The sequence below is a fragment of the Schistocerca nitens genome, chromosome 6, assembly GCF_023898315.1.
Source record: "Schistocerca nitens isolate TAMUIC-IGC-003100 chromosome 6, iqSchNite1.1, whole genome shotgun sequence".
Lineage (NCBI taxonomy): Eukaryota > Metazoa > Arthropoda > Insecta > Orthoptera > Acrididae > Schistocerca > Schistocerca nitens.
Genome location: NC_064619.1, coordinates 723,875,944 through 723,890,708, shown reverse-complemented (window position 1 = coordinate 723,890,708; position 14,765 = coordinate 723,875,944). Strand labels below are relative to the sequence as shown.

At 42.2% G+C, this 14,765-nt stretch overlaps 1 protein-coding gene across 1 annotated transcript in view; it reads left to right on the top strand.

Moving 5' to 3' along the window:
- Positions 1 to 12,876, top strand: part of LOC126263589 (uncharacterized) — a 115,415-nt gene extending 102,539 nt beyond the window's left edge. Inside the window, exon 3 of the mRNA XM_049960682.1 lies at positions 12,553 to 12,876. Within this exon, the coding sequence (XP_049816639.1) occupies positions 12,553 to 12,876 (324 nt within the window). The remainder of the gene's footprint in view (positions 1 to 12,552) is intronic.
- Positions 12,877 to 14,765: the final 1,889 nt, after the last annotated feature.

Below are 14,765 nucleotides of genomic sequence, written 5' to 3'. Positions count from 1 at the left end.
AATTGCTGGAAAGCAATTTCATTACGAACAAAAAAGAAAAAGCGGACGAACTCACAATAATGGCAGATTCTTGTGAGATGCCAATAAAACAATAGAATCACAAAACGAATGCGCAGAGGAAGTCGGCCTGCAGATATAGTTTGAAGAGACCGTGTTTACAACAACAAATTTAGAAATTTTCAAAATACAAACAAAATATGGAGAAATTAACTGAGTGTCAGACATTAAATATCTAGAAGAAATTATCTCTGCAAAATAGGCACAACTAGAAAGAATACAATAAGCTCGTAAAGGTTTAGGATTAGCGCAAAACCTCTATAATAAAATAATAAAAAAATTCTTATGTTTAAATGCCAAAATTAGTCATTACAACTCTTAATCGCATCAGAGCCAACTGTGGGAGATGCGCCGACTCCTTACACAGATGGGGTAAACTTCCTTCGGCCGCTTGCGACTGTGGCGCTGAGAGACAGACGGTCAAACACATCGTTTAGGAATGCCCACTAAGGGCATACGAGGGTGACCCACGGGATTTCCTAATGGCGTCCCAAGAGGCAATCGACTATTTATTATCTAAGCTGGACGTCTGCTTGTGATTGCTCTTCTGTGAGTTTAAATTTACAATTGGCGGTGTTCTTATATACAAACTGTTATTTATTGCTCTGTTTATACATATGGGATTTTTCTTAAATCGTGTTGTTTCTGTAATTTTTACTGTGATGTTATGAGGCATACGCTAAATAAAAGTAATTAAACCATCAGTGTTATATGACCGCGGAACCTTGGCACTAAACAAGAAAACTGATAAAAAATCTGAAGAAAGAAGAAAGAACAATAATCAGGAAAATTTTGGGACCAAGGTGGACCCATAGTGGGTGTAGGCTACAGAAAACGTCCAAAATTGAAGAATATTCTAACATAGAGCCAGACATGAGGGAAAGACACCTCAAATTCTATGGCCACATAATGAGGCATCCCGAATACAGGCTAACTAAAAAAATAGTAAAATACGCAGATTCCCTCGCTAATGGAGGAGAATGGATGCAAAATGTTAAATAAGAGTTGGAATTAGCCAAAATCACCAAAGAATAAATAGACGTAAGGAACAATTTTAGGATAAAAGTAGAAAAATGGTAGGTCAAACGAGAGACAGAAGCCCGAAGAAGCAGAACAAAATGTAGCGAAGAAAGAAGAGCTAAATTTTCGCAAACAATGAAAAACTGGTGGGCAATTAAAAAGAACCAGAAAAACAAGAAGAACGGAAAATGAACCATCTTACTTAGCGTCTTCCACTCTGGGAGCATTGCGACTAATAATAATAATGATAACAATAATAATACTGCGTAGGCTGTACAGCAAAGTAATAGGCAATACACAGCTACTATTCTGTTGTGCCGTCAGTTAGTCTGTCCATTCTTACGAATTAAATAATAAATGAATTTCTGATTCAGTGCGGGAACTACCTTCAACTCGTTTAGGGCATTTTTATGAGATATTCAAGTATATTTGATATAGAGGTTGGTTACAATTAAACTTTCGCTACTTGAGTTAGTGTAGAGGAAAACTGTTTACCGTGTGGGTACCCAACTTTATAGAAATGATGTTCAGACTGTGCTCTGCACGATCTGCATTGTTAGTTCAAATGGTTCAAATGGCTCTGAGCACTATGGGACTTAACTTTTGAGGTCATCAGCCCCTAGAACTTAGAACTACTTAAACCTAACCAACCTAAGGACATCAAAAACATCAATGCCCGAGGCAGGATTCGAACCTGCGACCGTAGCGCCTAGAACCGCTCGGCCACTTCGGCCGGCTGCATTGTTAGTAGTCTTGATGTCTACCAGGTGTAGAAGTATGAAACTGGAATTTGATTGCAACAACTACACGTCTGTTGTTTGAAACTGATTAAGAGTATTTTATTCAAAATAATCTCCATTGCTATTTATACATTTCTCCCAGTTCTCCGGCAGGCTATGAATGTCACGCAAAAAAGAAAAAGTTCTTCCGAAGCGAGCCGTTTTCGATTTTCGTACATTTTCGTACGAACCGAAGCACTGTTCTGCAAGAGCGTGTCTCAGTCATGCAAACAGATGATAATCAGACGGAGCCAAGTCTGGAGACTAAGCCGCATGCCCTAATGTTTCCCAGCTGAACAGGTGATCGGTTCTCTGGTCAGTTTCTCTGTGTGTGATGGGGCGTTATCATCGAGCAATATGACTTTTTGTTGCCTTTTTCCATATTCCGGTCGGTTTCACGTAATCCACGATTTAAATTGATTATTTGCTGTTAGTAGCGATCAGTGTTAACAATTTCACCAGATTTTAGCAGCTCGTAATAGATGATCACACCAAACACAGAGCATTGCTTCCTTTCCAAAGCAATTCGGTCTTGCAGTGGATGTCGATGGTTTGCCTGGATTCATGATTTACGAGGCATGGGATTCTCAAAATATATCCATTTTTCATAACCTTTCACTATTCGAAGGAGAAACGATTTTCATTTGTATCTTTCTATTTGCTTGCTGTCTTTCATTCAGTTCATGCGGAAGCCATTTTCCCACCTTCTGCACCTTTCCCATAACTTTTAATCGAAGAAAAACGGCTTTCTCTGTCACATTCAGTTGTTTCGCGAATTCCTGTTGAGTTCGAGCATCATCTTCATCCAATAAGGCCTGTCTTCGAACTTTTTCGGTGGTTTCCCGCGCTCGTCATTTCTCACGTTTAAATCACCACTTTTGAATTTTTTGAACCACTCGGAACACTGTGTTTTCCCAAAAACATGTTCCCCGAAAGCATCGACAAGCATTCGATGCGATTCTGCAGCAGTTCCCTTCAAATGTCAACAGAAATCCATTGCTCCCCGCAAATCGTAATTCGTAGGTACAAAAGTCGCAGTGTTTAGTGGTTTGTGACAGATACAGATGTGTGGAACTTGGGTTACTGCGTCTTGACATTCGTCGTCAGCCGTTACAGGAAGCAGATGGCGGTCTCACGGGCTCTACACTGACGACTAGCACCATCTGTAGGGAGAGAACCTGGTAGTGAGCAGAGCTTTACTCGTATAGCTGTTTTATTAAAACAACAACAATAGTAGTGCTGCTCTTCGCTATAATCGAGTCGTTAAACGAATACGGAAGGGTCCTTTTTCGCTACCGAAGTTAAAGACGCTGATTCCGATGATCTAATTACCTGGAGATTTTAAATGCCTTCTAGGAGAGGTCGACGGGCAGTTGGGCCACAGATTGTTCAAGAAGTTACTGTTGTCATGGCTACCTTCAAGCAGTGCACGAGTTGTGTCACGACAGCTGAAATTCCATGGTCCACCGTTCGGAAAATGCTACGGGCAAGTGTAATGGTATTTCTAGTGCAGTTCTAGGCTGCAGTGGGTGAGAAATTTCGTCACAGTGAGCAGCGTGTGTATCCTGGAACGTAGCATGGTACAAATTTAACAAATGATAGACTCTCATGTGGAAGTTAAGATATGATTCTTTAGATGGTTTATTTGTTATTTGTCTTCGGCATGTCTTTACAAATATTTCTATAGTGTTTTACACCGAGGTAAGAAACATCATAACATACCTCTAACATCGTGTTGGATCTCCTTTTGTCCCGCGTAGCGCAACAACCCTACCAGGCACGGACTGAACAAGTCATTGGATGCCCTCTGCAGAAATATTGATCCATGCTGCCTTTACAGCCGTCCATAACTGCGAAAGGATTACCAATGCAGGATTCTGTGGACAAACTGACTTCTGGATAATGTCCCGTAAATGTTCGCTGGGACTCATGTTGGGCGATCTTGGTGGCCAAATATTTCTCTCGAACTGTCCAGAATGTTCTTCAAACCAGTAGGGAACAATTCCAACAGAGTGACATGGCCCATTGTCATCCATAAAAAGTCCATCGTCGTTTGGGAACATGAAATTCACGAATGGCTGCAAATGATGTTCAGGTAGTTCAGTTTGACCAGAGGACCCTGTCCTTCCATGTAAACCCACCATTAACGAGCAACCACCTTGCAACAGTACCTTGTTGACAACTCTGGTCAATAACTTCTTGTCGTCTGCACCACAATCGAACGCTACCTCAGCTCTTACAAACTGAAATCTGGACTCATTTGGTTAGACCACAGTTTTCCTGTCGTCTAGGGTACAATCGATGTGGCCTCGAGCCGAGGAGACGAGCTGCAGGCGATGTCATGGTGTCAGAAAAGGCAGTTGTGTCGGTAGTCTGCTAGTATATCCCTGAGGCGGGCGCGTGGCGGCATACAGTGCAGCCAATTTTGTTTTCGTTCAATAATTACGTCATCGCGCCGAGCACACAACAGTGGTGCTAGATATGCTTCGATTGTTCAGTCACGCGCCAAACTGCACTACTGCGCCGTCATTATACCCACCATGACAGCTGTGACTCACCTGTGAAGTGGACGACTGCACCGAGACGGCACTGCGTACCTCACGCGCCCGGTAATGTAAGTACATGTAGCCGTACCACTGTCGAATGTTTTGATGATTATAAACTTTGTTTTACAACTCTGTTGGTGAATGATGATTTAGCTATTAACATTGCTTTGGTATTAGAATTATTTTATTATCTCCCAGGTCCGCACAAAGGAAAGGACTAACACCAGAAGAAATTGAGCATCTTCATCTGCAATCATCTGAGAAGAAGATTACGCAGATTTCTCTGACAGCGATGAGGAAGCAGAAATAATTGAAACTGCAGATCATTCTAGCGAATCTGAGCAGTCATGCGTTGACGGGAATGAAGTGAAAGGAATGCCACATAATGACTGCCATTTTTATATTGGTAAGGACTTAAAAACTTTGTGGATAAATAATCTGTTAGCACTGCCAGGGAAACCAAAACGTAAGAATATAATCAAAGTCCTACCTGGCCCGAAACGCAATGGTAGAGAAGCTTAAACTGAAATTGAAAGTTTTCTCAAATTGTTTGATCCTGAGATAATTGATTATGTCGTTGCAAACACAAACAAGTACATAAATAACAAGAGATCATCAGTGAATTACTCAAGGGCTGGAGATTGCAAAACTGCTTCTGCTTCTGAAATAACAGCTCTTTTAGGAGCACTGTTTCTCATTGCTGTACAAAAAGGAGGAGGCACAAATGTATTAGAACTGTGGGCATCAAATGGAACAGGAATAATTATTTAACTACAAATGCTTTCTGTTCTTGCTCCGGTCACTCAAGTTTGACGATACTTCTACAAGATAAGAAGGACTAGCAACTGATAAACTTGCTGCCATCCGCAATCTCCACTCAGCATTTCTGAACAACTGCCGAAATAACTACAGTCCAGGGGAGTTCACAACCATAGACGAAATGATTGTCCCATTTCGCGGACGTTGTGGTTTTGTTCAGTAAATGTCCAATAAGCCCGCTTAGTATGGATTGAAGTTGTATGCATTGTGCGATAGCAGGAATTTTGTACTTTTAATTTTGAAGTATACTGCGGCAGACAGAATCCTGGACCGTATGTTGCATCTAACCAGCCAATAGATATTGTGAAGATATTGGTTGAGCCAATGAAGGGAACTCACAGGAATGTAACTACGGACAACTACTACAGCAGTTACCTTGTAGCCCAGCTAACATTCATTGGAACATTGAACAAGAACAAGAAGGAAATTCCTCCGGAATTTTTGCTCAACAGATCGCGAGAAATTGGAAATTGTCTTTTCGGATTTCAAGGTGACTTCTGTCTTGTTTCGTGTCAAACAAAAAGGAACAAGGCTGTTCTTTTCCCATCGTCAATACATGAAAGTGCTGAAATCGACACCGCTACAGGCAAGTTTGTTGTAAATTTGGACTACAATGCTACAAAAGTTGGAGTCGATACTGTGGATTCTATGTGTACATCCTACTCTACACAAAGGACCACAGGAAGATGGCCCTTAGCATTATTTTTTCGTTATATGGATATTGCTGGGATAAATTCCCAGATCTTATTTTTTGCAAACAATCCAGAGAAAAGATTCAGAAGAGGAACCCACCTAACAAACCTGGCCTTGGCTCTGATGGACTGCCATTTGAAAGAAAGGGCTCACCTCTCTACTCCACCACGAGATATTCAAGGATTTCTGTCATCTCATCAATCAATTCCCGCCAATCACGATGAGACGCTAAGAAGGTGTGGGAGGTGTCATCTTTGTGGTGGTAAAAAAAAAATAAAGCTATTGTCACTTTCAATAGCTGCAAAAGATTCGTTTGCAAGCAGCATTGCCACAATGTTGTCACATGTAATGATTGCAGAACTTCTCAGGAAGAAAGTGTGTGATTCTTGATATGTATTTACTGACTGCCTTATTCTTTATTATTACTACAAAGTTTTTATACATGTTACACATTTTTGTAAAACTTACTTTAACAATGGTAAACAGTCGAATCATATATGTGGTTATAATTTAATTAGAATTTGTTCTTAAAGTAGCGCTTAGGAAATATCCTGGAAACGTATGTCAGATATTCTGTAACAACTTTAATTTCCCCATGCACCTTGGATATATGTATACCGATCATATTAAAAGTTGCTGTTAAGAATGATGTTATAAACAATAAATAATTTATTCCACAAAAAAATTAAAAAAACTGCTTTTCTATGTATTTAAATGTAGGCGGCACTGAGTGCCACATGCGGCCGCTGACGCAACAATCTTAAGCACGCCTGCCACAGGGATGTAGCACATTAACACAAAATTTCGCCGCACTGTCCTAACGAGTACGTTCGTCGTGAGGGCATAAACGCGTCGGAAAACTTTTACATGAATCACCCAGTACATACTGCAGCTCCGCCAATGCGCTGCTCTTTTGTAGCTTATGTACGCGACACTACTGCCATCTGTATATGTGCATATCGCTAGCACATGACCTACGTCATCTCCGTGTATTATTCTACGACCACTAATTTTCCACGGAGGCCATCTCAAGCAATGAAAGTTTAATTAGAGCCACTCTGTATGCCTCATCTTCACTGTCATAGATGCACGCTACAAAGAGAAAGTTTATCGGTAGTGAGTGGGCTATGTTTATACGTAAGTTCACAAGCTGTAACCTACAGCAAACCATGCCTCACATTACAGTATTTAAAAGAAAATGTAGTTACTAATAACACGTAAGTAGTATTACAGGCCTCAAACCGAGTGAGATAGCGCATTAGCACACTGGTCTCGCATTCGGGAGGACGACGGTTCAAACCGTGTCCAGCTATCCTGATTTAGATTTTTCGTGAGTTCCCTCAGTCTATTTGGGCAAATAACATTATGGTTCCTTTGGAAGCTCGCGGCCGACTAGCTGCGCGGTGTAGCTGCGCCGTCTGCGGGGCCGTGCTACGGTTCACGCGGCTCCCCCCGTCGCAGGTTCGAGTCCTCCCTCAGGCATGCGTGCGTATGTTGTCTTTAGTGTAAGTTAGTTTAAGTTAGATTAAGTAGTGTGTAGGCGTAGGGACCGACAACCTCAGCACGTTGGTCCCATAGCAACTTACACCACCACCACCACCACAGCCGACTTTGTTCCCTGTCCATTCCTAACCCTATGGGACCGGTGATCTCGCTGTTTGTTCCCCTCCCCAAAAATAACCAAACAACCAACAAGCCTCAAAATACCTATAAAAGTAATGATATTAAATAAATGATAATGTAGTTTCCTGACGGAAACAAACAATACCCTTTCTTTTTTATCCGTCAGAAAGGTTCTCATTTTATCCCTCAGGGAGGGATTACCCCTAGGTTGTGAACCACTGGTCTAGCTGCTTACGCAGCTCCTGCCACTCGGTAAGTCCAACCTACCCTCACTGGCAACGACGCCCATTTACAACAAAAATGCCTAAATCAACATACAAGCGCCGGCGCGCTACTTAAGTGTTCGGGCCATGGTGGAAAGACAGCACCTTCACAAAGCACTGAGCATTCAGTGAATCCAGCTGAGAAAGAAAAAGATTTTTATAATAAACAAAAAGCACTCTATTAGTCGTATTGTGCAGGACTAAATTGTTCAAGTTAACCGGTTTTCGGCTTACGAGATCATCATCAGACTTCCATTGCTTGTCGTGTCATCTTTGACAGTGCAATGGGAATGCAATGTAGAAAGTGAACAATTAAAATAAATCAATAAATGTAACAATGTAAAAAAGAAAATGATTAACAATAAACTCAAAAAATCTGTAGCTACATAACAGGTCACATTAAATAAAAAACCAATGTACCGTGGAACTTCAACTAGTCAAATTACATTCTGAAATGTATACAGAGTGATAATTATTAAAACGTTAATATTACATTTAGCTGGTATGTCACCAAAAACCTCGTAACAAACCTTCATAGTAAACATAATAGGAATAATAACAACATCATGATACTAACAGGACGTATATGGGTCCAAAACGACCGAGCTCAGAATTATTCAAACATAGATTTTAGTGTGAAATTTTTCATGTACTCCAGTCGTTCCATGTCCACACGCTTCTATATTATAATTTTCTACAGAGGGCCCCAGCATCCTTATTTGAGGATTTTCGGTTAACACAAGTAATAGCATTAGTAAACTCTAAAACCAACAACAGTATTACCAAAACCCAAACCTGTAATCTAATTCATTCATTAATAATTTTAAAAGCACATTAATTTAGTACATATAGGTACAATACAGACATTTACGTAACTTGCGAACTTCGGCGAAGTGGCTCATGGAGTTTCATGTTTTGTTACCAGCGTTGTACATTTCCACTCATCTACCCGACGTTTCTTGTTTAGGCCTCTCTGTTTACTGCCCTCACAGATACCAGGTAGTTATCATACCTGAGACTAATCTGAAACAGACACTTAACGTCACAATTCCTGCTACCCAGCAATATACAGAAAAATCAATTTGAGGTTCGATGACACGGTTAGCACTCACAGTTAGGTGAAAATGGTTTCATACCAAAAACGCACAATAACCCAGTTCCCATATCACCGTACTGCGGACTTCCTTCTCGCAACACAGTATACGCGCTAACCGAAAGCCAAGCAATAACCAATAAGGTGTGTTTCGTTACGCTTAGGGTCACAAGGCAAACAGGCAAACACGAACTATAGCGGTCATGAGTTTGCGGGAGAACACGGCGACAACAACCAATGAATGATGTCAATTCAGAACAGAAAATTCCCTTCCATACGGAATTACTCAGGAACCCTACTATACAGCAGTCTCTTGAAAGCTGGCCGGTGTAGCCGAGCGGTTCTAGGCGCTTCAGTCCGGAACCGCGCGACGGCTACGGTCGCAGGTTCGAATCCTACCTCGGGCATGGATGTGCATAATGTCATTATGTTAGTTAGCTTTAATTATTTCTAACTTCTAGGGCACTGATGACCTCAGATATTAAGTCCCACAGTGCTCAGAGCCATTTTTTAAAGTCCCTTCACTCAGCTCATCGGTACTTCAACACAGGAAGGTGCTCCCGTTCGTCATGTTTCATCAAAAGCAACATACCATCTTGCCCATCCTATAATGATCTCATTCCTCTCTGAAGGCAGTGACTCAAAATCTCCACACACTTAAACAATTTTTCACGACATTTACAGAACACCGACTTCCGTAGCCCCGTCGCACCACATACCACCCGCACTTTCGTATTATCTGTTCGTAGCCCCCCATGTAACGACCATCTCAGCTGCCGCCATCGTTCTTTCAGCGATGCACGACAAGCAGCCCATAGACCGTCACACCCCACAGTCAGGCAAAGACGTGTCAACCGGCACACCAATAAAATAAAATGGGGTTAGTGCTTGGCAAGACTACACCTAGAGGTTTTAAACATGGAAAGTGATATATAATCCAATCATAGGAAAGAATTAACAATTGTAACATCAGAATCTATGGAATACATAGACAATCGCGATAAAATAAAAAGAAACGAATAAATAAAAAAATGGAGGATTAAGAAACAACCGACGGTACTGGGAATAGTGCCGAACTGAGAGGATTAACTGAAGTTAGAAGAGTTCAAGTATTAAGCCGTGTTTTGCCTTATAAGATTAAATCAGGACCGGGGGCTAGGTGTTTGCTGATTTACAAGTCTTCAAACAGGTTGAGTTTTTGGTCTTTATTTGCTAAGTGAAGGACATGGGACTCTGGCAGCCTGCAGCTGCCCTCATGTTCAGACATCCTACTTGCTGAGCCTCTGCCTGACTGATCAATGTCACACTTATGACAATCAGGACCGGTAATTTTGTATACTCGGCCGTTAGCTAGTAACTGGCTCTTATCTTTGCTATTGAACATAGACTGGGCTGTTACTTAACAGAAAAGCCTACAGTTGGACGATTTGAGTGTTTTTGTTAAATTCTGTGACAATTGTCCTACGCGTGGTATTGTACACCACTTCCTGTTGACAGTGGAGGAGGCAGCAAAACGAGAATGGATGAGAGGTATAATCTTCACCTTTTCTTTCCTACACAAGATTTGGTCAATCAGGACGGGACTGTGGCCACTGTTTGAGGTAATGAATTTTATTGTGTCCAACTATGCTTTGAAATCTTCTCTGGCCTTGGGAACAGATATGAGACAGTGCACCACTGCGTGGAAACGTGCATGTTTGTGTTTTACTGAGTGTTGGAAGCTCTGAAGGCCTTACTGTGTCTAGAGTTGTAGTTGTAGTATAGAAAAACAATTGTCATATCGTACTATTCAGGGGCCGCGTTACTGCCGAGGCTTATTGTGTTGGCTGAGCAGGTGCATCCCCTGGTACAGTGTTTGTGCAAAGTGATGATGCTGTGTTCCGAGATGACATGGTCTCTGTTCACAGAGCTCTCATCGTCCAGGACTGATTTTGTGTGCACGAGGATGAACTCACTTGACCGCCACATTCACCAAATCTCAGTATTATTGAGCCTTTATGGTGTACTTAGGAGAAAAGGCTGCATGATCGCTTTGGAGATCCATCACCGTCAACTGAACTTGCCACTATTTTGCAGGAAAAATGGTGTAAGATTCCCTTGAAAACCGTACGCGGCCTGCATTTATCCATTTGGAGACATTGTTTTGAATGCCAACGGTTTTCGTACGTCGTACTAGTCCTGGTGCTGATAGGTGTGAATATTACCGATTTATCGGTTTCATAAATCACCGTTGCATAACGCTAACACGAATTATCTACAGAAGAAACAAGAAACTGGTAAAGCCGAGCTTGGGGAAGATCAGTTTGCATTACGAAGAAGTCTGTGAACACGCGAGGCAACACTAACCCTGCAACTTCTCTGAGAAGATGGATTAAGGAAAGACAAACTTTCGTTTATAGCATTTGTAAACTTAGAGATAGCTTTTGATAGTATTGACTGGAATATTCTCATGAAATTCTGAATGTAGCAAGAGGAAAACGCTATTTACAACATGTACGGAAACCAGACGGAAGTTATAAGAATCAAGGGGCATGAAAGCTATACGGTGGTTGAGAAGGGAGTGAGAAGGGGCTGTTGGCTATCCCCGATGTCGTTCAATCTGTACACTGACCGAACAGTAAAGGGAACCAAAGAAAAATTTGAAGTAAGAATTAAAGCACAGGGGGGAGGAGTACAAACTTTGAGGTTTGCCGATGAGATTGCAAATGTGTCACACACAACCAAGAACTTTGAAGAGCAGTTGAACGGAATTGATAGTGTCCTGAAATGACGATGAAGATGGACATCAACAAAAGGAAAAGTAGGGTAATGGAATGCAGTCGAATTGAATCAGGCAATGCTAAGACAGCTGGACTGGGAAACGAGGCACTATTACCGAGCGAGGTGACGGGGTGGTTAGCACACTGTACTCGCATTCGGGAGAACGACGGTTCAATCCCGAGTCCGGCCATCCTGATTTAGGTTTTCCGTGATTTCCCTACATCGCTCCGGGCAAATGCCGGGATGGTTCCTTCGAGAGGGCACGCCAACTTCCTTCCCCATCCTTCCCTAATCCGATGAGACCGATGACCTCGTTGTTTGGTCTCCTCCCACAAACAACCCAACCCAACTTAAAGTATTGGGCGAATTTTGCTATTGGGCAGCAAAATAACAGATTATGAAACGCGTTTATGAAGTAGAGCAATTTTTTAACGTCGAATATAGACTTTTCTAAATTTATTTGTGTGGAGTGTAGCCATGTGTGGAAATGAAACATGGACGATTAACAGTCTAGACAAAAACAGAATAGAGGCTTTTCAAATGTGGTGCTACAGAAGAATGCTGAAGTTTAAATTGCTAGGTCACATAACTAATGAGGAGGTGGTGAGAGAATTGTGGAGACAAGAAATCTGTGACACAACGTGATTAGAAGATAGGATAGGTTGATAGGACACATTCTGAGACGTCAAAGGATCATCAGTTTAGTATTAGAGGGACGTATGGGCGGTAAAAATCGTAGAGGGAGAAAAGAAATCAATACAGTAAGGAGATTCTGAAGGATGCAAGTGTGCAGTAGTGATTCGGAGATGAAGAGGCTTGAACAGGACAGATTAGCGTGGAGAGTTGCATTAAACCGCTCTTCGGACTGAAGACAAAAACTACAACAATATTTGGCGTAGCAGTGTGCTGCGCTTGTGGTGTTTGCGTGTCTCTGCCCACCGCCTGCGACGCTGTCGGAGCGGCCGTTTGCGAGCGGCGCGGTGCGGGCCCAGGACGCGAAACAGGCGGGCAGCGGCGGGCCGCGCGTATCGACCGCCGCCGCCGCCGCCGCCGCCGCTGCTGCTGCGCTGCGGGTGACGGCCGGCCCGGTGCGTACGCAGGGGCAGCCGCCTCCAGCACACCGGCTTCCTGCCGCACCAGAGGGCCTCGCGCCGCCGTCCCCTCGCTGTAGAATGTGTCCCACTATGAAGGCCGCTGCGTTGTTCGAGAGAGACGGAGGATAGTTTGCGGCGTGGCCAGCGTGCTGCCTGTCTTTGTCCCATGCGTCAAGCACCAGCCGTTACCTAAGCTCGTTACTGGTATATTAGGCCAATGTTGGCGAGGTGTGTGTTGTGGAAAGAACTCAACGATGAGACATGTGGCAAGATAACCTATTAATAACTGAGGAGCAACTTTTCATAACCCATTATGCCCACTGGTGGACAAAATCGACATTCACATGAAATCCGTTAACCATACAATGTAGGCTTTCACGGCCGGTGTTGTATTCAGTTGTAACTTCCGGGCTGAGAGGCCGTGGTCGATGTATGAAATTTCTGCCTGACGTTTCGTCTCCATCTGCGGGAGACATCTTCTGAGGTCATCCGGCTACTGCAGTAGCCGGATGACCTCAGAAGATGTCTCCCGCAGATGGAGACGAAACGTCAGGCAGAAATTTCATACATCGACCACGGCCTCTCAGCCCGGAAGTTTCAACTGCAGATGAAATCCGCTATTTTATTACCCTCTCTACACACTCCTGCAATCAGATTGTGTCCAAACGCATTTTAATACCTTCAGAACGAGCACTGAAAGTAGCAGATGCAACACATAGTATTTTGTCCTCTGGTATGATTGGATCAAATTGCATTAAGTCCAACAGTTGCCTTTATTTTTGTTATTGAGCTATGTTTGCTACTACGTACAGAACCTACATTTTACATTCGGAATGAAACTCGGGCAGGTAGAGGGTCACAAGAAATTTCCCCGGACATCACCGATTTCTTAAGGAAATTGACCATTGACACATCTGTCACATTTCTCAGATTGTTCGCGGATGGATGTGCTGGCCGAAACAAAAATCAGCTCGTTATTTATGCAATTGCTTTCTGGTTATTCAAAGAATCTCTAGTGCATCTGACTGATTTCTCTTCCCAGTTCGAGGACATTCCTGTTTACCTCCTGACAGAATATTAGGACGAGTAGAGAAGAAACTTCGTAAAATTTTTGAAATGTTGAATCCAAACACGTACCAGGATGTTTATGCAGAAGTCGGCGAAACAAGGATTTTAGGGAAAGACTGTGAAATATTTGATTTCAAGTACAATTTTGAGGCCTGTAGATGGGATCATTGATCTGAAAAAGATCCATTTGAAGAAATATATGGTAGGTGAAAGGGTAACGGATGTGAAAATCAAAATACACATCACCTACTATTCTGATGATTCACCAAAGCGCTTTTTGCCATTAGGTAAACGTGGATAGAGCTTGAACAAAGTATCAAATATCTCCAAAGTGTCATCACTGAAGAGGTTGAAACAAGAAAAGAAAGACGACGTGGATAATCTACTAAGCCTCAAATACGGAAACAACTGTAGAGAAAATGAATGAACCCTGGTACTACTCAGTCCTTTAGAAAATCAAGATTACAATCTCACCACAGTTATTTAAAGGAGATAGGAAGCCCAGGATCACTGGTGATGGACGAGCTTGTCATTATTGCACTATTTTAGTTTGACTCAAAACAAATTTTATTATAAACTTCAGTTCGGACATTTGCCTTCTTACTGATGCAATATACAAATCTTCACTTTAATTGAATTACATAAACACGAGTAATAATCATATTATTTTGCATCCGCAACCAAAATCATTGATAGCAGGTACGGAGAATATTGAATCACAAACAATCGTTCTTGTTTAACCATATCCAAAAAGACTAATAACATTATACACTTCTAACCAAAGTTACTGACTCTCACAGTACTAGAACTTCATAAACAACGAGATATCTTAAAGCTTAAGAAAGCTGAACTGCCCACATAAACGTCCACACTGAAACATGCTTATACTAAAAATACAAGGTAGGCCAAACACGCTCTCAAAACTTGCACACAGAAATAATAACAAGTTG